Genomic DNA, 22,645 nt, shown 5'->3' on the forward strand with positions numbered 1-22,645 from the left:
TAGCCTGTGATATTTAATTTGGATGTGTATATCTGGCAACTCGTCTACAGCTACACAGCCTTAGATTTTACGAATAAAACTTAAAATATATTTTGATACGAATTTGGTAAAGCAAAAATGTTGGTGGTTGGTCTATTGCAGCGAAGACTCCAAACTATAGGTCTAAATTACGCGTAAGTTACCGAAAATTCGAATGTCATATGTGTACATATTTTACTTCCCTCTCTTTCGTTGGTACAGATTTTTACCCAATAAGCGTTATTGTGAATATAAGAAGCATGTTCCAAACGTATTTTTATTGGGTGGTGGCTTGGGAAAATTACAAGGTGGTATTAAGGAGGAGGAATACTTTAGTTCAGTCAATCACAGTCTGATGTGCAAAATACGCGAACAAATGAAGGGCACAAAGCATGCAACTGACTATTTACAGAACTGGGATGAATACCAGAAGACACTGGATCATGCAGCTCTGTATAATACTGGCTGCATGAACAAGCACAAGAATTGTTTAGAGGAGGCATTTTTTATGAATGAGTCTACTGAATGCGTTAAGATCTTGAATAGCCGTGTCAAGCCTGATTCCGAAGTTATTGTAAACGATCTAGTTGCAAGCTGCAGCGCTATTAACGAATGCCAAAACAACGACATGGAGGAGGAGTTTGAGCCCGAAGAGCAATTAAAATAGATATCTTTCCAACAACTTCAAATACTGACAACATAAAAAAATAACACCGCAGGCATGTCACAAAGACTGTTGCTCATTTAACCAACGTTGTTTGTTGTTGGTTATGAGGACGGTTTCGGTGACATCTGATCTTGGCCTGTTGTCTAAACAACACCATTTCTTTATAAAATTGTTAGTTCCTCATGTCGTAATTTATTAAAATTAAAAATAAGTTTATTGCCCTGCTAAACATTTGATGTTTAAAGAAACGTTACAATAGCATTTGCAAATGAGTTGGCAGGCTTAAAAATTCAAACAGCTGTTGGTATTTTCATAATCTCTTGAAATTGAAAAAGCAAATCACTATCTATATATAGTCGAATATACTATAAGCCTCTGCTATATAATACACTATGAATATACTGCGCCGTCTTAGTTTCAACATTTATCCAAAAACAATACAGTAAGTTTCAAAAGTGCTACCGCTTTCTACTAATCTCCAGCTAAAAGTACATTGCATAAGCATTCTACATACCTACATACATATGTATGTATGTAGTATGCCTGTTGCATTTATGTACATATGTATGTGCATGCATAAGTATGTAAACTTTGACATATACAGTTGCACACATCTTATACGAATCTTTAAAGCTACAGCTAGTAGTTACTTAAATATACGTATAATTTACGTGTTCATATTATATATACATACATATATTTCTTTTTGTAGTCATTTAAAAATGTCGCAGATTGGCGAGCTGGGTAGCGGTGCTGGTAAAGGTGGTGGTGGGGGAGGCGCCATACGCGAAGCTGGCGGTTCTTTCGGCAAAATGGAAGCAGCGCGCGAAGAGGAGTTTTTCTACAAACAGGTTTTTTATTCATACTAGAATAAAATTTGAAATTGGTTAATTAGCAAAATATTTTTTTTTAGCAAAAAGAACAGCTTAAAAATCTCAAAACTAAGACGGACCCCAAAACGCCCGACGCCAAGAAGTGAAGAAATTTAATTTAAATGCATTATGTATTTTAATTTTTTTTTTTTAATTTATTAAGCCAGTAGTAATTAGATAAATAGACGCCTCAAATTTAGTACTACTTGTAGTTTTAGAGTTTAAACAATTTTAGCAGATACATATGCACATGATCAGCTGTTCTGCATTTACAGTCAGTCAAAAAAATAAAATTGAACAAACCGAGTGAATACTGTCATTGTTTACGAATTTGACAGCACAAAGAATGTCCGGAAACTGATAACCTGCAAGAGCTGCAGCTACATATGCGTATTGATCGATAAGAATAAGCTACTAAATACAGTTTTCACCGGTTTTGCCATGTGTACATAGATCAGTAAAAAAGCAGTGCTATGGCAAGTACAACCATACAAAGCGGCTTGAAAATGGCGCTCAGGAAGCAAATGAAGGATGTGCTCAATAGTATAAAACCAGATTCGGTGGCCAAGCAATCCCATGCTGTTACCCAAAAAGTTCGTTCCGCAAGTTTATTAAATACAGTCTCAAATAATGGCTGATATATTATCATACATACATATGCATCTTTCTGCATATAAATATTCATACATACATATACCTAATAGGTTCTACAAAGTGAACCTTTCCGCCACGCCCAACGCATCAGCATTTATCTCAGTACTAGCAATGAATTGGACACGACCGAGCTGCTATGCGAGATGTTTCGCTTGGAGAAGATGGTGTTTGTGCCTACCTATCAGGGGCCTAAAATGAAAATGGTTCGTTTGCGTAATATGGAAGAGTACGAAGACTTGCCGTTGACAAAGTGGAATATCAAGCAACCGAACTTTAAAGAGAGCCGCGAAGATGCAATGACCAATGGTAAGTACTGACGGTATTTTACATTTAATTCCTTGTACAATATTGGAGAGCACCTGCTTCAGGACATGGAATCGAGTTGTTTATAATGCCTGGCGTGGCATTCACGCGCAGTGGGGCTCGCATGGGTCATGGAAAAGGTTACTACGACACCTATTTGCGCCAACACTCGGAGAAATACCCACAAAAAAAGGTTACTTTTATGGCTTTGGCACTCAACGAACAGATTGTGAGTGATGAACAGCTGCCCATGGAAGCGCACGATGTCCGTTTGCATTCTATTATTACTGAGTCTTAAATTATACATATGTAGATGCATATTCTCACTAGAATATACAATAACTCTTATATTGGATAAATTTGTGTTTAATTTTATCGCAAATAGGACGGCCGTGAACGAAGTCCGCGCCCACGTGGTCGGCTACTGTAGTGAGGAACTGATGCATAATGTGAGTCCCCGCTGCCAAAATGTGATTCAGAGGTGCTGGATCGATATGGTGTGCCTGTCGACTCCGACCAGCTAGACGGCGAACCAATGCGCATCAGTTTCTTTTGTCTGTAATAGAGTGATGAAAACTATGTTTAGACTGGAATTTGCAGATAAAGCATAATTCTATTTTTACCTAAAGGCTGCGGCCGCTGAGATGCGGGAGCCACGATTGCGCCCCACACGGGACCCACGCAACATTGAGGGTATTTTATTGTAGCCCGTCGGTCCGGTGGGCTGTGCACCGCATGTTTCCAACGCTAGAAAATCATCTACATGCAGAGACGGCGGGCGGGACGTGTTTGGCGGTCTAGAGCGGAAAAGATCACCACGTGATGGTGGTGGTCGTGCAAATCCCCGGCCTCGGGCCGCAGTTATAAACATTTTCTTCTCCGGCCGACCTGTAGCTGGCTCTACTTCAACTCGTCTTGTGCGGAAGCAGGACGCTGTGGGCGTTAACTCACGGCTCGATTGTGGCGAACCAGACAAATGCAGTACACGCTTACAGTCGCCTGTGAGATTAAGATCCGGATTCAGACACGCATTTGCCAAATCTGTTAAATCACAGGCAATGCGTTCGTACAGCGGCTCATTCATGTCCTCGATGACTTCAATGGGTAGTGGATCCAGCCAGTAGCGGGCAGTTAGTTGAGCATTTTCGGCGGTTGCGCAGAAGCGAGTGAATATTGGACGGGCCTCGTATTGGGTAACAATGCCCTCCGCTTGCGGCAGGAATGGTTCTACGTTAAGAGGCGCAGGATTGCTAGCTGGGATGTTAGCAGCAATAGAGATGGGCTCACTTTCAATGTGCTGCTCCGTGGATACCACTCCAGTAGGTTCTGTGCTCGCCGGCTCCTGCTTCGATGCCAGTAACGCAATAAGCTGTTTTAAATCGCACAACGCTGCCTCATTCGCTACTGCCTTATGCTTCTCCAACACTGTGAGTATGCGTGTCAGGACTGGTGGCCTTTCAATTTCCATATCTTGAAATTCTACTAACTGTGCAAGCTCTGTAGCGCCCAGTTTCAACGTACGATGGGGCATGGCAGAGAGCATTGGCGGCGGTTCGATTTGAGTTAATGAACGCAACAGCAATATAAGCGATTCAATATTAGCATTATATTCGACATTCTCGTTGTGCAGAATGACGCGTTCCATCCAAGCCTGAAATTCCGTTATCTTTTGCTTTAGCAATAGCGCCATATGATAAAATGTATAGCTGCAAATGGTCAAATTAGGCCGAGACATCAAAATATGAAATGGAAGTAGAACTTACTCATGCTCAGTCAGGATAACCAAATTACGTACAGCCAGAATGGAAATGCCGTGTGTGACTTCCACGCTCGTTAGATTGCTAAAAACGGCATCTATAATACGCGGTATGAGCTCCTTGGGCGGCAAGGCAGCAGCCAAATTGAGCGTCGCTGGAGCCGTTGATTTATGCGATATCAATGATATACCCGAATCCAGAAAGCTGTCCAAAATTCGATGGACTGCCTCTTGACACTTTGAGACCACCTCATTAAACTCATTCATAGCCAGCAGCGATTGGAACAGATCCCAGAATTTGCCAGACAATATGGAAAGCATTGAGCTTTTAAGCGGCGCAAATGCACAAAGACGCGTTGAGAAGCGCAACAAGCGCTCCAAATTGGTGGTAGGTATGCAATTGGAGCTGTGATACTCATTGCATAACAGCTCGGTTATAGTTTTAGCAATAAGTAGTGTCATGTTTGGAGCCAAATCCGACAATTGCATGCAAACGCGTTGCAGCAGCTCGGACAACTGTGGAAAACTCGATGGGGCTAATGCCTCGACTAGTTTCGCAATTTGTCCGCTCTGTGGATGCAAATGTGCCGACCAGAGTTTGCGCTCTGTTATCAAACGTTGCTTGTGCTGCTGCTGCAACTGATCGGCCAAAGGCTGTGGCATGGGTAACGGCAATGGGAGCAGCTCGGCCATTAGCTTGAGACCTAGAATGGGGATATATATTTCCATAACTTATGTCGCAATTCAATAATTATAGCACATACCTGGTATAAAATTAGCCGGACCATCTATATTTTTGAGAACTTCACGTATCATCTGCGTCCAAAGTGATTTATGCAGCGACTCTTCGTCCTGCTCATGAGGCTGTGTGTAGGCTAATAATGTTTGCACTACCTCCAGCTTGCATTGTTCCACCTCAGCGCCAGCCTGACAGCGCGTTGGATAATAGTAAAGTAAAAAGTAAACCTTCACCAAATGATCGACCGCTGTAAGATCCTTGAAGCTGCCATCGCGACATAAAATGGCGTAGGTAAGCAGCTCGCGCAGTATTTGCAGCGTTGGAAGCAAAATCTGGCTGCAATGCACGCCCTGTATGGTCATCAATGCGGGAGCATGTAATCCTGGTTGTTCAAAGTATGTGCAAAGGCGCTCCAGTATCTGGATGAGTAGCTGTACGCCGTCCGCTGCATAGAGTTGGAGAGCGACAAATCTATGTTTCAGTTCCTCGGTGTTCGTGCGTTTTTGTGTCTTGACGCCTGGTACTGGTATTTTACTTGTGGCCAGAAAACGCAAAATGCGTAGTGCCATTATTAAATCGCCCGGAAATGTCGTAAGGTAATCCAAGGAACGTCCTATAACCTCAACCAGAGGCATAATGTCATCATACGCAAACACATTAATCGCTTCCAACGGTTTCATATACACATACATTTCCTGCAGCACAGCCGAGACAGAGGGCTCGAAAGTTTCATGATTTTTGGCCAGCTCCAATATGACACCACCATGTTCGATAAGATAGTCTAACTGTTCGCAGTAGCGTACACATGAGTCGACCATATCTACCGCATAGCTGAGTACTGGACTTTTGTATTTGTTACCCGGCGAGATAAGCTGTCGTTGCGTCTGCAGACGTTGCTCCTTTTTGATTAAGTCCATGAATATTTTCAGGTTATTGTTCATACCCAACACTTCGACGGTGTGTTGACGACCAGCCGGATCACAAGTTTGCGAGTAAATGGCGTGCATATGTGTAGCTAGCTTGACGGCATCGTTTTCGGGCGACCCAGCCGTAAAAATAATAGCATCCAAGTGATAGCGCGTCTGTACCTTATAGGCCAATTCAATGCCCAGTCTGGCCAAGCGAGGCAAGACAGGACGGAGAATGATGGGTTTCGGTGGAGCCATTTGGGGAGTATGCACAGTTATTACAGGAGCAACTGCTTTTGGTGCTTCAACAGCTTCGACAGCACCCTCAACTTTAATTCCTGCTTCCTTTTCCTCAGCAGTATCCATTGGATTATCCGCGGTCTCCTCTTTTCCTGTAATGCAAGAATTTATATTATAGAATCGTTGTTTTAAAAAATAGCTATTTACACACCTTCTTCCTCCTCCTCCTTCTTTAGTTCCGTTTTAAGCTCAGCTGGAACCTCATCCAAGCCCAATAAAATAGCCACAATAAGTTGTGTCACATCAAACGCATCGTCCACAAAATAATCGATACCCACATGTGATCTAAGAAGCACATGCATAAGATCTATTGTACACAAAAAAGTGGTGGGAGGCAGCTCTTTCGAATTGCTAAGAATTACTAGCAACGATTCGGCAAAACAGTGTTGCTTAAGGTACGACTGCAGGGCATTGCCAAAGCTGCGTTGTGCACTCGGATCCGTGACCACTTCGAACTTTTTTGAGACAGGTAAGAATCGACGTGGTTGCTGATAACTCAAAGAATTTGCGGCCAATGCGTCCATTAACATTTCAAAAGCATATTCAATGTGCTGAAATGCTAAAGGCTTTTTATCCGATTCCAATTCTTCGGTAAACAAAAAGAGTTGGGAGCAGATTAGCCGCACAGTTTTCAGTGCCTCGTAAAGGTGTAGTTTCTTAATGATCGCCTGCAGTGCATATTTAGTGCGCGTCAGCTTAGCCGTTTTAATGGACTGGATAATCATGGAGTAGCCATTTATTTTTGAGTTCAAAAAGTGTTTGATGCCTGTCTCAGTGTCCAGCATTGAATAAACGGCTTTTAGAAGTTGCAGTTTGATAGATAGCGCCATGTAAGGTTCATGATAGAGCTTAAAGACAGCTTCGAAAGCATCAAAGTTGTGCTCCTTCAGCAGATGCTGGAACAAGAGGACATTGTTGCATAGGAGTTCTGCCATACGGGCCCCCAGCTTGATATGACGAATCTTAAAAGCAGGCTGTGGCTGCATGCAGGCCGCTTGGAAGCTCAGTGCAATTTTCAAGATATTGGCTGCTTGGCGCAAATGCAAATCATCGTTCTTAAAGAATTGATCCAGCACATAATTTCGACGCTTATAGTGCAGCGTTAGGTAGCCCAGTTGATTGTTCAGTTGCTCGCCGAGGTAGACAAATTGTTCGCGTTCGTCGACTGTAACGCCATGCTCCTCATTGAATGCAGTCACATTCTCGCACTTTGTTTGTACCGACAGCTTCTTGAATTGGAGCCGTAAATTGTCTAATTCCTTTTTATAATGTGCATGCAAGTCACACTTGTAGACAAGAAGTGGTCGCTGCCAGGGCTCAAAAGCGTCTATAGCTGGAGGCGCGGTTGCGGCAGCTGCCTCCAGTTCACGTTCATACTCTGCTGCAGCAGCCGCATCTTCTGTATCGTCTTCTTCCTCATCATCTCCAATGATTTCATCATCACTCAAGATGGGTTCAAACTGTTCTTGTGGTGTGCCCGATCGCTCCTCATCTTCGCGGTGCAGGGACTCCGAAGAGTGGCGGTAGACATGTGAGGTTTGCATTTTATAATGCGAACGCGTGTCTTCGTCATCGTACTCCATGGTGTCGGGCGACCGTGGACGAGTAGGGGAATCTATGGAAGCTGGGGGTGTACGTGGCCATTTGTGATCTTCGGCATCAGAACGCGAACGCTCAGAGCGTTTCCGACGGGAGCGTCGACTAGAGTACTCTGGCGAACGTGACCAATCCCGTGCTTTATCGCGCGGGCTACAAATTAAACAAGTTGCAAATAATTTTAATAATCTTCGTAAGTAAAGTAAATATTTTACCATCGCAAGTATTCTCTTTCATTGCTCTCTGAATGAGAGTGTGTGCGCGCAGGTGGCGGCGAATGATCTGTCGAATGAGTAGAGCGACGCAGGCGGCGAATATCACGTTGGTCATCCTCTGCGTGCTGATGATAATGCTCTCGTGGGATGCCATATTCTATGTCGTCATGTTCATAGTCACTGACACTTGTCTTGTGAGCCAATAGTTCAGTAGCCATCGGCTCTGACCACTCGTCCTTGAGGACCTCGTCTTCTAAAAGCACTTGGCGGGTCTCGCCACTTAGATTGCACATCTCTGGTGCTGCCGGCTCACATGGCAACGTTGGACTAGCTATGGGCTCAGTCACAGAATTGGTTAGTATGCCGTACACAGCCAGTGTAATTGTGCTATACCAGCCTCGCAACACCAGGCCATCTGTGGGAATCTTTTCTTGGGAACAATCCAAATGAATGCAGTCGTTTTGATTATAGCGCAGCACTCCAAGGTTTTCAAATGCTGATGCACCTGGCATGCCCAGGTCGTTAACGAAAAATTCCAGGTCGAATTTCGAGGGATTCGTGGCGCCCAGGCGGACGCCGCCTGGGAAGTCGGCCTGCACACGTGCGCCCAATGGTATTATTCTCACTTGCGTAATAAACACCGGCTTTGGGAACTGCACTAAGTCCAAATTGATGTCCTACGCCACCACAAATTGAAAATGAAAAAAATTCACAATTTTCTATGCTTTTATGGGACTTACAGTAACTTCTTCGTGCGAGAAGGTATCGAAGAACACCAACTCCGCTCCGTCGTCGGCTTCGGTCATTTTCTCATGTACTGTACACCGATATTCCAGATATAAAGTGATGTTCAGTCCAATTACTAATTCTACACTTTTTTAATGTTCTCTAATAATTAAATTTAAATAAAATAGCTGCAGCTGCGGCAAACAGCGTCGACAAATCCGAAATTGGGGTGACCAGTGCAACGCACAAGTGGCATTAGTGATGTATTAAATATCGATTGAAAATATCGATATCTTATACGATGCATCGAATACCATGGCTAATGGCGCTCGACCGGGCAGACCGGCTCATAGAAGTTTTGTTCGTCGTGAAGTAAGGTATTTTTCGTTGAGGCAACGGTAGCTATATACTCCATATGTGTGTATAAGTAGATACATATGTATAATTCTTAAATTTTTTGCGCTTTTAAATAAACAACAAAAAACATATATATTTGTTTTGTGCGCTTTGTTCACCTACACGTAAATACGTATAAGTACATTTATATTCAAGTGTAAATCTGCTATTGCGCTTTACGTTTTTTATTTCGCCTCTTTTGTGAAAGTTTAATGCACCTATTTTTGTGGCTGCCTGCCGTCTTGTGTCGTATTAATTATATTTTCCAATTATTGCAGATTTAACCAAATACTCGAAACATAAACAACAATGTTTGTTATCCGTCGTAGCGCAGCTCGTTTGTATCCAAGTGGATTGCAGTAAGTTTCTTGAATTGCAAAATATTTTTCCCAATTGCATGCTAATTTATGAATCTCGATTCCGCCACCGGCACCGGCACCACCAGTCATACACACATTTAAAAATTGTATCTAAGCTACTTATAAAATATGTATACCATTGACTGCTGAGGTGCTCAACTTTCTTCTATTTCCGATAAGATAAACATTTCTTATTCGTATTGCTTTTAGTTTTGACCGCGCACAGCGGGTGTCTTTGCGTGTGTGTGTGTGTGTTTCTTGAGTCTTTGTTATTACGTAACAAATGCTAAAGTGTATGCCCATGGAGTTTTTCTTTTTTTTTTAAATACAATCTCTCTCTTTTAGATTAGCTAAGATGAGCAGCAGCCAAGTCGGCGACTTGGGAAGTGGCGCCGGTAAGGGTGGTGGCGGCGGTGGCTCAATTCGTGCGGCTGGTGGCGCTTTTGGTAAGCTGGAAGCCGCCCGCGAGGAGGAGTACTTCTACAACAAGGTGAATCATTTTGATAATTTATTTACAATTAAAGATATTTTTGTGTTTATTGAACTAGCGTAAACATAGGGCATCAATAGCAAGCTTTTCCGCTCAGCAATTCGTGTACGCCGCACTTCTGAATGCGATAATTGGTTTCTTTAAAGTTTAGACCGGCTCCAAAAGCCTTTTGCAGTCGATTGGATAGCACCCACAATTCCTCTTTGCCCTCGTGATTGCGAACAATTTTGAGGCCGCTCACAAACTGTAGCCGCTCCTCGTCCTCGACCAGCATGACTAAATTTTCCTGTTTATAAGGCGTCGCTATGTTCCAGCCTAGAATGCTGCTTGGTTGCACGAGCCCGCAGAGAAGTGTGCCGGTTTCACTCATGGCAGCGGCCACACACTGGCTGCCCCGCTTGCCCAGTACTCTAAACTGGTCCAATGCAGCGCTGACATCGTTCAGCTTCCAGTTGCTGGCATTGTTCACTACCTGTAATGGAATCGCTATTTGCCAGTCACTTGACAACGAATGGAAATATAGCATTCGTCTGGTACCCAAAGCATGGGGCGTCAGGGTCAATGCAACCGTACCATCCCAAAGCTGAAAACTCTCTCCAGCTATGGTAAAAGTGCCAAAATCTGGATGCGGGAAGGTGTATTTGTTTTCGATGCGCCACGACTGCTGCTTGGCAACATCGTAGACTACAATACCATCGCCAATTGAGTCGGCCATATAGACAAAGCCCACGTCACAATTATGGGCGTCTAGATCGATTGTGGGCGTGACGAACCGGCTAACACCCACTTTATACAAACGCTGCGGCATGCGGTAATGGTGGACGACCTTGCCGCTCTCTAAGTCGATAGCATAAATCTGTGGAGCGCAGTGCTGCACAAAATCAATCTCACCACTGTCCAAGATCCACATCCGTCCGCATTCATCAATTTGGGTGCGATAAACTGAAGTCAGGCCATTGCAATCGGCTCCGTGAGTTTTGTGCCAATCGTAGCTGGGATATGCCATCAATTCGGTTCCATTGGGCTTCGCTTCATTAGTGACATAGGCAAGGGAATAGGGCACGCCCTTGCCGAAACGCGGTATGGTCACAAAAATGCTAGGTGTCTTGTCGCCATCTGCAAAAGGGAAATCTCTTTCTGAAAATTTCTCAACAGCTAACTGCAATATTGTTGTAACAACAATGCAGCAAATAAATATAAGTCATACTAACGTTTATAGTACACATCCACATCGATGGGAATTACGCTGTCTGGATTATATAGACCTTCACGCAGAGCACGCTCGCGTTCCTGGTGCGTGGGGAAGCCCAGTTCCAAATTTTGTGCTTGAAAAACGCTCTCCAGACCCAAGTGTATATTTGATGCATCCTCAAGCCTAATCTGAGCACACGATGCACTCACAACTGCGAGGATTAGCAAACATTTGTAAAAATACATGTTGTTTCCTTATGTTGCCCTTGTTGGCCAATTCCTTTCACTTTCGTTTGTTCCGTCTGCTCCACTTCAGACACAAAGTGCGACTGCGCATGCGCAGCAATCAACTGGCTCGTGTCTTTCTAATCCGTCGACCAATTCGCCGCGTAATCGTGTCAACTTTTGTAACTGGTTTAATCACACACAAAACATTTTGCATTGAAATACTGTTTGTGCACATTAAAAACGAGTTGCAAGCTGGCCCATTATCCCCACCAGACCCCCTCCATGCCATTTCGTCTATCAGCCACTAAGTCTGTCAGCTCCAATTGCTGGGCGCGTCCAAGAGGGGAACGTGTTAAATTGGTGCACATTGGCACAAAGTGTCTACAAATCAGAACTCAATTACAGCTTGCATTAAAGGTGAGCGCGTGAAAAATTGTGTTCACGGATTAATGTCTTGATTTCCTTTGCATATAAAATGTAGCAAAAATTAACAAGTAGACTCTTAAATAAATTAGTCTGTTTTGGTTAAGAAGTATTTTGTCGTTCCGAAAAATTGGCTAATGGAGAGAAAACATGACAATTCTAAGAGTATTTATGCTATCTTAAGTAATTAGGTCGTTTTAAAGTAGATTTCAAATTGCCTTGCACTCAGCGTTCATAAATTCGCTTTCTTTGAAACAAGTCTTTTAAACGCGATTTAGTACAGATACCAATAGGTCTTGCCCACTGTACGGTGACGACAACATTTGCAAATATGGATGTAATACCACGTTATAGTTCAATGGCCTATTCAGCATACACTATCAGAGCAACAGGTAGTTGTTTACCCACAACAATTTCATTTTGAGGTCGATCCAGTTTTGAAGATCTGGAAACCTGTTGCTCTTAAGTCGTGCGTGCATACAGCTAGCAACAACACATACAATAACAATAATAACGAAGTGGATCCACAGTGGATCTCTATAGCGCCATGTTTGGCATATTTTCGACATTGTCCGGCCCATACTGATAACACGAAGAGTGAACTTTGCCTTGATAAGCCGCGTGCATGACAGCCGAAAATATTGTGTGTATTCTATTTAATGACTATGTTTAATCAATTAGAAAATATAACCTTAGGCATACTATAGACGATTCCCATAATCGTCGTAGTCTATATCGTAATGTGGAAAGAATGCTCCACTCTGCACATCATCGAGCTGACGTCGCAAAATGCGAAAGTTGACCTCTTCGGCAGTTAGAGTGCCCGCCGCCACCTTCTAATAGAGATATAAGAAAAGTTCAGTAACGTAATCACTTCATAAGTACTTAGTATTATTATGTACCTGGAATCGATTAGAAAATAGCCAGAGCTCCTCATGTCCCTCAGCATTACGTACCACCTTCATGCCGCTCACAAACTGCAAGTCTTTGGGATTGGCAGGCAAAACGGCGAAATTTCTTGGATTGTAACGCGTGTTCACATTCCACACAATCAGCTCGACGGGATTTAAGGTAACGCAGTAGAGATTGTAGCGGCTATCCATAGCGGAGGCGGTGCATTCGCTGTTGCGTTTTCCGATTTGTACGAACTGATCTTGCATGGCATCGACACTACCGACCCAATGACTGGCGTTGTTAAGCACGCTCAATGGCACAGAGTATTCGCTTCTGCTGGCCAGTGGATGGAAGTACAGATTACGCTTATCATTGTTAACCGTGAAGATGCCGTCCATCAGAGTGAAGCTCTCTCCGGCAATTGTGTGAAGACCATAGTCTGGATCGGGATACATGAAACGATGCTCCGCTCGCCAGGCCACATCCTCGTATTGATCATAAATAACCAGACCATGATTGCTCACATCGGCTATGTATATCATTGTATGCTCACATTGCCCATGCGGTGGCGGGTCTCTTACGAGCAGGCTTGGCGCGATGAGGAGCGAGCCGCCGGGAACGTATGTGGTGTTGGGGAAACGGAAGCGGTGCAATAAACGATCGTCCCCCAGATTAAAAAGAAGCAGCTGGGGTGGACAAACTTGATCTCTACCTATGACGCCTGAATCGAGAACCCACATTTGATTGCACTCGTTAATCTGTGCAGGAGAAAAGAATTCTTAGTTAATATTTAAACAAATCAAGTGGGGGAATCAAGTTGCATTTCAACTTACGGTCACACGAAATGCTGAGGTTATTTGATCGCAATTCTCCCCATTCTTATTATGCCAGTCCAAGCTTGGATATGGCTGTAGTAGCGGCCCATTATCGCCAAACTTGGACGACACAGTGGCCAGCGTGAAGGGTATGCCACCCAAAAATCTGGGTATGCTCGTAAATATTCTCACTAGACCATTTGGCAAGTATTGCGGCTGCACATCAATGGGTGTTCCATTATCGGGTAATAATTCACCCGTGGTCAGGGCATTGATAACGTCCTGAGCCGTGGGAAATGCGTATTCCAATTGATTCCATTGCGTGACAGTCTGGATGCTGCGAATTCTGTTGCTGCTATGACTTGCATGAGTGTATATCTGGCTGCCCGTGTGAATTACCAATAAGAGTGCGAATAGTCGATATTGTGGCCAAAATGCCATCATGGAAGGTCTAGTCTTCACTCTAAAGCGGGTCTTTGAGATTTACGCTTCTTGGCCCCACATACCAAAACTTTTATAAGCGGCCACTTAGTGTACGTGGGTCTTGGCATACACACACATTATTTGCAGAAATGATAAATATTTTGCAAAGAGAGCACGGCCCGAATTGTTGATCGTGTGTTAAACTATTGAGCTCTACTTAGTTGTTTTGCAGTTAGTTTTTAGTGGCATTGAGTTGACAGTTCACGTGGGGCATTTTCTTGTTTGGCTAAATGGAACGTTCGCAATTTATTGCCGCTTCATTGCAATTCTGTCCGGTAGTTCTTTAAAGTGCTAAACAGTGGTTGAAATACATATTCGTTCCCGGTTGGTAAACAAATAAACTTGATCATGATTAGCAATCGAAATTGACAACCGTCGTACGTTGATTCAACTGGTTTATCAGATTGGGGTCTGTTGCCGATGAGGAAGATGATGCGGCAGTTGTTTCATCCCCAACAGCCTATAATTCAAACGGTTTTAAAATTAAATCCAGATGAATGTACTCTTCGGAAATACGAGTTTAACAATGAAATTTTCCATTTCATTATCAGCTGTGGATTTTTTTGTGAGCTTTCTTCAATTCTAAGGAGCATAATGGATTGCTAGCAACTTGTTCGGTTTCTTCTGACAAATCAATAAAAGTTTAATTAGTTTCAAATCAACTTTCTTTCTATAAAAAAAAGAAGTGGTATCAAAATATTTTTGCAATACTTTAAACGTTCTGTCTCGTAAGAAACTTATTATTAATCAAACATAACTGGGCTCTTATCTATAAACACCTAATCTGTATAGTACAATCAATAACATTTTCGATATTATTCTGTTCTATATTCTTTCAGCAACGCGAACAATTGGAACGTTTGAAGAACGATCAAATCCATCAGGCAGAATTCCATGCTCAGCAAATCAAGGAGCACGAGGAGGCCATACAACGTCACAAGAGCTTCCTTGAAAACCTGAACAAGTAGACGATGGAAAATAAAGCTTGCTACACAAACGAAACAGCTGAATGTGAACTTAAAAACGATGCATTTCCGATCTACTTGTAAAGTTCTCTCTATATACTATATATTTTGTATTGCCAGATTATAACACACGAATTGCAAAAGCAGTGTACAAATTTTGAATCGTTTATTTACACACCTGCATTGAATTGTTCATTGTTTGCGCCTACTATTTACTTAAAATAAAAAGTCGTTTAAAATAAATATTCTTTTTATACTTTTTTTAGGCTGATTGTTGTCTGCTAACACCAGAGCTTGATTTTAATAACGATTTTACCTCTTTTCGTGTATTTAAGATGGTTAGATTAGACTACTTTTCTTCTCCTTCGTCTTTGCATCATCTGCTGTTGTCATTGTGTGCTAAATCTGGTGAAAAGGAGGCCTCTAAGTCTCAGTAGTGCTATCCTAATAGCGTATAGCCCCACTTTAAAACACACTACAGTGGGAAGGGTAGACTGTTTAATGAAGACAGAACTTTTGGTTTGCCAGATATCGTATTTTTGCAGTATGAGAATAGGGATATTGGACTAACACTCCCTTCGGTTCTTGCAAATGAACAGCGTTATTATAGCGTTTTCTGAGCTTAGACACCTGCCTTCTGTCTAAAGATTAAGCTAGTACCATCATGTTTGGGTGGAGTGGTAAAATTTTATATTTCGTAGTAATTAGGTAGACCGGTTTTTGATGGATTTGTGCCGATTCCATCACTTTTCGCCCATTCGACAGTATTTTAAGAATGTTCGTCATACAAATACAGAGTGTTTACGAGAGTTTGGCAACGCAATGAAGACTCCAAGTTTATACACTCAATCTAACTAATTATAGTTTTTGTTTATTATGCGTAATTATCATCAAATGCTGCTTTTAGGTTGTCCCAAAGCCAAGACCATTAAACGATCGCGTGCTATCTTTCTATTCTGCAAAAACAAAAAAAATCCCTGCCCATCGCGTAATTATCTAATTAATCTTATTTTCTAGCATTTGTGTTGATTTCTTCCATTTATCGACGCGATCTTTCTACATATTTGTGGTAGCGTCTTAAATGTTTAATGTTCTGATGCTTGGAGCTTGGAACTTTAAACAAAAGCCGTAAAACAAATCGGCATCATTTTTAATTAACTACCAAGAAGTAATCTTGCAATCTTGTTCTACTGAAATTCACAGGAATTTTGTAAAACTAACTAAAATTAATTTGCACCCTTTTTAGAACCCCTTTAATATTGCCAACTAGGGAAGAAATTAAACCAACGCCTTATTTGCAAGATTGTCTCCTCAAATTAACCTTATAATAAAGAAATGTTTTTTATTTTTACAAAAATAATACTATGGTATGGAAAGTTTTACTTTTCGATTTGTTATCTTTCAATTATTGTGATAAAAGCAAATATGTTGTAAATATTTTTATTGTGCATAGCTATGTAAATAAATAATTCTGAAAATGTAAAAACTAAGTAAACACGAGACGATTGCTTAAGTCATCGTCACTGGAAAAGAATACTCCATTCTGAACATCGTCGAGGGGGCGTTTCAAAATTCGGAAGTTCACCTCGTTGGCATTTATAGTGCCTCTGGATATTTTCTATAAAGGAAGATTTTTAGTCCACTATCAAAGGTGGTCTGGATGGAAACTAACCTGGAAACGGTTGGACAAAAGCCATAGCTCCTCCTGGCCCGCCGAATTTCGCACCACCTTCATGCCACTCACAAACTGCAGCTCATCCGACTTTGCGGGCAAATTGCCAAAGTTACGTAGATTGTATGGGGTATTTACATTCCAGACGAACAGCTTGATGGGATTGAAGGAGACGCAATACAAATTATTGAAACTATCCATAGCAGAGGCGGCACACTCGCTCTTGCGTCGACCCAGCAGCACAAACTGATCGTCCATAGCGTGCACGCCATTAGCCCAGTTGGTCTGATTGTTGAGCACATTCAGAGGAACGGAATATTCACTGGTGCTGGCCAGCGGATGGAAGTAGAGATTGCGCTTATCGTTGTTTACAGAGAACATGCCGTCCATTAGCACAAAACTTTCTCCGGCAATTGTGTGGACTCCGTGGTTGGGATCGGGATACATAAAACGATGCTCGGCCCGCCAAGCTGTGTCCGCTCTAGCATCGTAGATGACCAGGCCATGATAGCTAACATCGGCCACATAGATCATGGTACGAGCGCATCTGCCCTGTGGTGGAGGGTCCATCACAAGCACGTTGGGCGTAATGAAAAGCGAAGCAGCTGGCATATAAGTGTTGTTGGGGAAGCGGTAGCGATGAACCAAGCTATCATCGGCCAGATTGAAGAGCAGCAGCTGAGGAGGGCAATACTGCAGATCTCCAATCAGGCCCGTATCTAGGACCCACATCTGATTACACTCCGTTATCTGGTGGGAAAGAACAGAATAAGTTGTTCGCCCAAGGCTCAGACCCAAGGATTTAATAACTCACAGCCACGCGGAAGGCGGAGGTTATTTGGTCGCAGTTCTCGCCATTCCCATTGTGCATGTTATAGTTGGGATAAGCTTGGATCAGCGGTCCATTGCTGCCCCTCTGTGAAGTTACGGTCGCCAGGGTGTAGGGTATGCCATTCACAAATCTGGGTATGGTGGTGAAGACGCGCAGCCCTTGGTTAGGCAAATACTGAGGCTGTACATCGATGGGTGTACCATTCTCGGGTATGAAATTGCCCGCCTCTTGGGCTCGACGACGATCCTCTTCGGTGGGAAAACCAAATTCCAATTGCCTCCATTCGGAGACGCCTTCCACGACCCGCACCTGCCGACCAGGCCCTCGCGGCGGCATTCGCATTGGGGGTCGATTGTTGCCATGGGTTGCTTGGATATTTCTGCTGGCGATGGCAAGGAGCGCCAACAACAACAACTGTGCCTGCTTCAGCATCTTGATGGTGTCCGTTGTGGGTGCTGCGAACAAATGTTTCGGTGTTAGATTTTCACTGTCGATGCTTGCCGAATTGTCGAACTTGGGTTTATTTAAAAAACAACATTTTTGTAGCTCAGCTGCGTTGGTGCTTGATAAGCGGATGACTTTGAAAACATTTGTTAGGCGGTGTGTATTTTAAATTGATAACTTTTCATTCAAGAGCAAGGCCCCCATTTCGGACAGGCGTTGTTTAGTTGGTGTAGTATATAGTATAAGTAATTCATAGTTTAATGAAGTATTTACGGTAATAAACACTTTTATTTTAATTGAATTTCTTTTTGTTTATAAACTTACTTTCCCTGCTCGTATTTGTTTTTTTATTTATGGAAATTGATCCTTGAACAATTCGTTGCTCCTGCCACTTGACTTAGCACCTTTAAAGTCGCCGCACTTTACACGCGGGCTGTCAACTAACAACTAAAACGGGTTCAGAAGCGGCACGAACCAAGTCAACAGGTTTAGCAGCGGCAAGCGACGCTTCATCCGCTGTCAATGGGGAAGATGATGTGGCTGCCTGATGTGCCTCTCCCCCAACGACGCCCTTTTCACAACACTCGAACATACTTCAAAGCGCCGGTTTTTTTGTTAAACTTTTTACATTGCTGTTTCCTTCTTGCTCTCAGTGGCATTTATTTTATGGATACCTGGCGTAATTTGCATTGTGTCTAGCTTTTTGACGTTTTGGACCAACAAATCAATTTTTCGTGTGCGTGCTAAATTTATTTAAAATAATTTGTTGCTGCCGTTTTTGTGCCTTTGGCAATGGGGATTTTTATGTGACGCAGCATTTGTTGTGGACAAAGCAAAGGCAAATTGAAAACAAATAATATCCAATAATGACATTTGTTCTTTACAAATATATACACTATTAAAGATAATATACTATGCAGCTGTGCCAATTTGTAATTAGCTTTTGCTCTTACATACATATATACCCCGTTTTTCTTCTTTTAATATTCAACTGATGCGCTACTTCATATATATAATAATAATAGTATATTATTATTGCAGGCACAAGGCAAGCGGAAAGGTAAGGTACTTGTAGTTGCGAAACAACCAATTATTATCTATTAAAATATATGCGATATGCAGAAATGTAGCTAAACTCACTTTCATTCCGATGCCTTGCGATCTGTATCAAATTATTCAAAAAATATGTTTCAAGATAAAAATGGAAAGCAGCTTTCATTAAATGCTCATTTACTAATTAGCTGCTGACGCTTGGTGGGCCCGTCAGCAGGTTTTTGCATATAAAAGGTGAGCAAAAACATCATACTTGTATTTGGAAATAAGAAGCACTGTTTTATAATCGAAAAAAGGGTCGATTTCTTTTTCACTTCATCAGTTCCCATTGTCTTAGGTATAGCATAATAATAAAAATATGTAATAAAAAAATAACATCGGCGTATACTTAACGCTTAACGCTTATTCTCTTCTTACCGATTCACCAATACTCCAATATTAAGCATTTAATTAATTTTAATAACAAATTTATAGATTTTTAAGCGCTTTTAACTTGTGATCGTTTCTGCTTCTTATGTTTCTCTTGACCTAATTTCTCGTTTTAATAAACAAACAATAACACTTGAGTAATTACTTAATCAGATACCAGAAGTTTTAAAAAGACCACTCTTTGTCAGACTTCAATTGCAATGAAGGTATAAAATATAATCAACATGCCCCAATGTCTGATGTCTCAGATAATGCAAACAAGTCAACAGAATTGCATCAATACTTATAATGGCGCACAATTTTTCTCAACCGAATATAACTATTTATTATGCAAGCCCAAAAGTAGGCTACAATGTCGCATCCCAGATAATGCTAGCATGGCGCACCCTGTGATTATTCCCAAATCAAACAATTTTTGTGTGACAGTTAAGTCCAATAATTAATGACCTTTAGTTAGAAATGAATAGGCATTTCCTTAAATGTTGAACTAAGCTTTACAATATTTGGCTGTTCTAGAAACATTTTATTTATTTTTCGTCCACAACAAAATCTTGTACATATACAGTTTCATTTTAGAGGGGGAGCCCAACGATGGCACAAATCATACGCAATTTTCTGAATCAGGCAAAATTTTTACCGTTCTGGTAAGTATTAACTACAGTAGCTAAGAGGTTTTTTAACACAATATTGAACGCTATGCAGGGCCATGATGGTCAGAAATAGTGTCGGCGAGTTACAGCCTACTAAGCTGGAACTTTTGCAGGCGGTAAGCTGCAATATGCACGGATTATTCATTTCTGAAATTAATAACTATTCCCCGATAGGAACGCGACCAGTTGGCAACACGCTGCGGAACTTTGTGGGTACAGCAGCGAAACATTGAGGTTCAACTCACAGAATTGACGCGTTGCATAAAACGTATAGAGTTCGATATCAGACTGCAAGAGAAATTGAACCCGAAAGTGGAAAACAAGGCCAAGCAAAACGCAATCGTCTCCAACAAATAAGCCCCGAGAGCGAAATGGGACTAGCTATATATTGAGAGCTGCTCGGTACTTTTCTTGAGCTTATCAACACAAAAAAATCACACAAAGTGATTCACATCTGCGTGCGAACTGCTGTCGCGAGAGGGCTACAATCTATAAAAGACTTGAGCATTGCATTATATTTTATTAAATGAAATATAAATCTCAAACCTGGAACAACATGAACTTCTACACGCTTTGCTGTTTTCTACTTGTTCTGTGCGCAGTCATTGGCAATCTGCCCGTCTCACTGGCTTCCCGTCACAGCGGCCCGCTGCAAGCACCTGGAGGCAACAATCCGTTTAGACCGCAACCACAGCCTCGTCCCTTCTACTATGATTCGCCTATTAGAGTGCCAGGCCAGCCGAAAACTATGTACGCATAAGAATATGTCATGTAATGTTAATTAAATTAAATAAAAAATTTGGCTAAAAAAATCATAAAGTGTTTTTTGAATAATAGTTAAAGCATTTCTTTAGTTGTCACCTTCATAAAATTAAAAGTATATAATTTATCATTGCACTTCCAAATCTAGACTTTATTACACACTTATTTCTCTTCTCTATTGGCTAAATTCCACATTATCGAAAAAATGCAAAAATTCACAGTCTTTATATTTCAAAATCTGAAATTATTGCAACCACGTCAGCTGGCCTATCATTATTGCATCAAGTAAGTTCATTTACATTTTTCGATTTATGCCGACACAAATGCCCATATCCTAACAATATCTAGTCGCTACTTGGACAAGATTTACGAGAAAGGCAGAGCGGAAGAAAATGTGCACTTTTTGAAAAAGGTGAATACTAACCTAGTTTCTTGTAATAATTGGTCTTACCAATTCCGTCTATCGCAGCAACGTGAGCAACTAAGTAGTCTTCGAACCAAACTTATCAAGGAGAAGGAGGCCATTCGAAAGAGAATGAATATACTGGACGGGGAAATCGAAAGCATTAAGATGAAAAATACGAAACGTGAAAACTGACAAACATAATACGGCTTGTAAATCTTCACTTCCCCACCAATTCAAAAATGGAAAATGACGTAATATAATATTAGTTATCGGGCTCGTATCGTTTTGTAATTAAACAAGCTTATAGTACATATATTAAGTACGTTTCATTGGAATCATGTACTTATCGTTTAGTTCGCTACAGCTATACGTATTACAACGAAATGATTTTCTAAATATTGTCTACAATCAACTTGGCCTGACATCTGCCTTCAATATTAAAAAACAAAATTGTCCGTTTCTTCTCTTTAAATAGGATTATAGAATTCAAAATTTAAACCGCAATGCAAACTTCTATTTCTGTCTTAAGAAATTGTAAAAATATTCGGCCAAGTAAATTATATCTTCTACCAATATTCCGGTAAGTTATGTCTTATCAAAGTCTCAGCCTAACAGTACTGATCAGTGCTGAGTTATAGATGCTATGGAGACAAAATACGCGACAAGGGTCTGGCAGAAGAAAATGTTCACTTTTTAAAAATGGTTTGTAAATACTTATATACTAGAAATTTTAAAGTGCAATTCATTAAAATATAGTTATCTGTATTTTAAGCAGCAACGTGATCAACTAAAGCAGCTTCGGCGAAAAATACTCAAGCAACGGGAAAATCTGGGAAAGCAAATGAAGAAACTAGAGCAGAAAATTGAAAAAATTGAATTAGAAAAGAGGGAAGAAGACAAACAAGTGAAAAACCAAACCAAAAAAAATAGCAAGCAACTGGACTAAAATCAGTCGATTACTAATATTTCAAATCATTTTGGCCAATATGATAGTACAAATTAATAATAATCTGAAGAACATTATTAAATTCATTGTTAAATACTTTTGTTGACTTTTTTTTTAAATAAATCTGTGTTCGACTGAGTAGCAACAATGTGGAGTGCTTCCTCAACAGCAACTTTAATGTTAGCTTTTAGGCAATAAAGCATCCTTTAAACCATTTTAGAATTACTTTTTTTCCGGTTGTGATGGCTTTGTGGTTTGCAAACGTCAGCAGTGCTTGGAAGAAGACTTTCGGCGCTTATGGTATAGGCAGAGCTCTAGCGTTTCTTTCGCTTCCGGTTTCTTGCATTTTCTTTTTTCACTTTTAATCACTTTTATCACCTAATAATTTCACTGACTGTTATCTATGAATCGTTTTAGGGCCGTTTCCATAATTTACAAAATGTAGATTTGCCG

At 41.4% G+C, this 22,645-nt stretch overlaps 9 protein-coding genes across 12 annotated transcripts; 5 read left to right on the forward strand and 4 right to left on the reverse strand.

The window, feature by feature from the left end:
• Positions 1–61: 61 nt before the first annotated feature.
• Positions 62–914, forward strand: LOC115634235. Its single transcript, XM_030531829.1, has 2 exons — positions 62–173; positions 241–914. Exons 1-2 carry the CDS (start codon positions 118–120, stop codon positions 683–685), a joined length of 501 nt encoding a protein of 166 aa, XP_030387689.1. The 5' UTR covers positions 62–117; the 3' UTR covers positions 686–914.
• Positions 915–1,018: 104 nt separating this feature from the next.
• On the forward strand, positions 1,019–2,873 carry LOC115634435 (5-formyltetrahydrofolate cyclo-ligase). The gene is made up of 5 exons (XM_030532142.1): positions 1,019–1,127; positions 1,398–1,536; positions 1,599–2,150; positions 2,262–2,517; positions 2,580–2,873. The coding sequence occupies exons 3-5, from the start codon at positions 2,031–2,033 to the stop codon at positions 2,810–2,812; spliced, it is 609 nt and encodes a 202-aa protein (XP_030388002.1). The 5' UTR covers positions 1,019–1,127; positions 1,398–1,536; positions 1,599–2,030; the 3' UTR covers positions 2,813–2,873.
• LOC115634432 (protein virilizer) lies at positions 2,696–8,887 on the reverse strand. Its single transcript, XM_030532139.1, has 7 exons — positions 8,769–8,887; positions 8,029–8,705; positions 6,369–7,966; positions 5,035–6,309; positions 4,278–4,974; positions 3,138–4,220; positions 2,696–3,070 (listed from the first exon to the last, which is right to left on the reverse strand). Exons 1-7 carry the CDS (start codon positions 8,832–8,834, stop codon positions 2,887–2,889), a joined length of 5,580 nt encoding a protein of 1,859 aa, XP_030387999.1. The 5' UTR covers positions 8,835–8,887; the 3' UTR covers positions 2,696–2,886.
• Positions 8,888–9,112: 225 nt separating this feature from the next.
• On the forward strand, positions 9,113–15,149 carry LOC115634436 (ATPase inhibitor A, mitochondrial). Of its 2 annotated transcripts, none has more exons than XM_030532144.1 (4): positions 9,113–9,131; positions 9,429–9,509; positions 9,855–9,999; positions 14,873–15,149. In XM_030532144.1, exons 2-4 carry the CDS (start codon positions 9,460–9,462, stop codon positions 14,999–15,001), a joined length of 324 nt encoding a protein of 107 aa, XP_030388004.1. In that variant the 5' UTR covers positions 9,113–9,131; positions 9,429–9,459; the 3' UTR covers positions 15,002–15,149. The 2 variants fall into 2 exon arrangements, with proteins under 2 accessions (XP_030388004.1, XP_030388003.1); XM_030532143.1 differs by lacking the exon at positions 9,113–9,131 and adding an exon at positions 9,152–9,171.
• LOC115634434 (protein yellow) lies at positions 10,062–11,466 on the reverse strand. The gene is made up of 2 exons (XM_030532141.1): positions 11,211–11,466; positions 10,062–11,115 (listed from the first exon to the last, which is right to left on the reverse strand). The coding sequence occupies exons 1-2, from the start codon at positions 11,434–11,436 to the stop codon at positions 10,073–10,075; spliced, it is 1,269 nt and encodes a 422-aa protein (XP_030388001.1). The 5' UTR covers positions 11,437–11,466; the 3' UTR covers positions 10,062–10,072.
• On the reverse strand, positions 12,213–14,308 carry LOC115634433 (major royal jelly protein 3-like). The gene is made up of 3 exons (XM_030532140.1): positions 13,569–14,308; positions 12,744–13,493; positions 12,213–12,677 (listed from the first exon to the last, which is right to left on the reverse strand). The coding sequence occupies exons 1-3, from the start codon at positions 13,992–13,994 to the stop codon at positions 12,543–12,545; spliced, it is 1,311 nt and encodes a 436-aa protein (XP_030388000.1). The 5' UTR covers positions 13,995–14,308; the 3' UTR covers positions 12,213–12,542.
• A 1,273-nt stretch (positions 15,150–16,422) lies between the features above and the next one.
• On the reverse strand, positions 16,423–18,387 carry LOC115628474 (protein yellow-like). The gene is made up of 4 exons (XM_030524599.1): positions 18,271–18,387; positions 17,485–17,957; positions 16,671–17,420; positions 16,423–16,616 (listed from the first exon to the last, which is right to left on the reverse strand). Exons 2-4 carry the CDS (start codon positions 17,932–17,934, stop codon positions 16,485–16,487), a joined length of 1,332 nt encoding a protein of 443 aa, XP_030380459.1. The 5' UTR covers positions 17,935–17,957; positions 18,271–18,387; the 3' UTR covers positions 16,423–16,484.
• A 1,521-nt stretch (positions 18,388–19,908) lies between these two features.
• On the forward strand, positions 19,909–20,639 carry LOC115633778. Its single transcript, XM_030531255.1, has 3 exons — positions 19,909–20,072; positions 20,131–20,194; positions 20,253–20,639. Exons 1-3 carry the CDS (start codon positions 20,020–20,022, stop codon positions 20,433–20,435), a joined length of 300 nt encoding a protein of 99 aa, XP_030387115.1. The 5' UTR covers positions 19,909–20,019; the 3' UTR covers positions 20,436–20,639.
• A 354-nt stretch (positions 20,640–20,993) lies between these two features.
• Positions 20,994–22,288, forward strand: LOC115633777. 3 transcript variants are annotated; one of them, XR_003996392.1, is made up of 6 exons: positions 20,994–21,125; positions 21,189–21,252; positions 21,310–21,565; positions 21,722–21,826; positions 21,885–21,948; positions 22,022–22,288. XR_003996392.1 is itself a non-coding variant. In XM_030531254.1 (3 exons), the coding sequence occupies exons 1-3, from the start codon at positions 21,046–21,048 to the stop codon at positions 21,436–21,438; spliced, it is 273 nt and encodes a 90-aa protein (XP_030387114.1). In that variant the 5' UTR covers positions 20,995–21,045; the 3' UTR covers positions 21,439–21,533. The 3 variants fall into 3 exon arrangements, 2 of the variants coding, with proteins under 2 accessions (XP_030387114.1, XP_030387112.1); XM_030531254.1 differs by lacking the exons at positions 21,722–21,826; positions 21,885–21,948; positions 22,022–22,288 and having other exon boundaries at positions 20,995–21,125; positions 21,310–21,533; XM_030531252.1 differs by lacking the exons at positions 20,994–21,125; positions 21,189–21,252; positions 21,310–21,565 and having other exon boundaries at positions 21,601–21,826; positions 22,019–22,288.
• The last annotated feature ends 357 nt before the right edge of the window (positions 22,289–22,645 follow it).

This window comes from Scaptodrosophila lebanonensis, unplaced genomic scaffold, assembly GCF_003285725.1.
Source record: "Scaptodrosophila lebanonensis strain 11010-0011.00,11010-0021.00 unplaced genomic scaffold, SlebRS2 tig00000001-arrow-pilon, whole genome shotgun sequence".
Classification (NCBI taxonomy): Eukaryota; Metazoa; Arthropoda; class Insecta; order Diptera; family Drosophilidae; genus Scaptodrosophila; species Scaptodrosophila lebanonensis.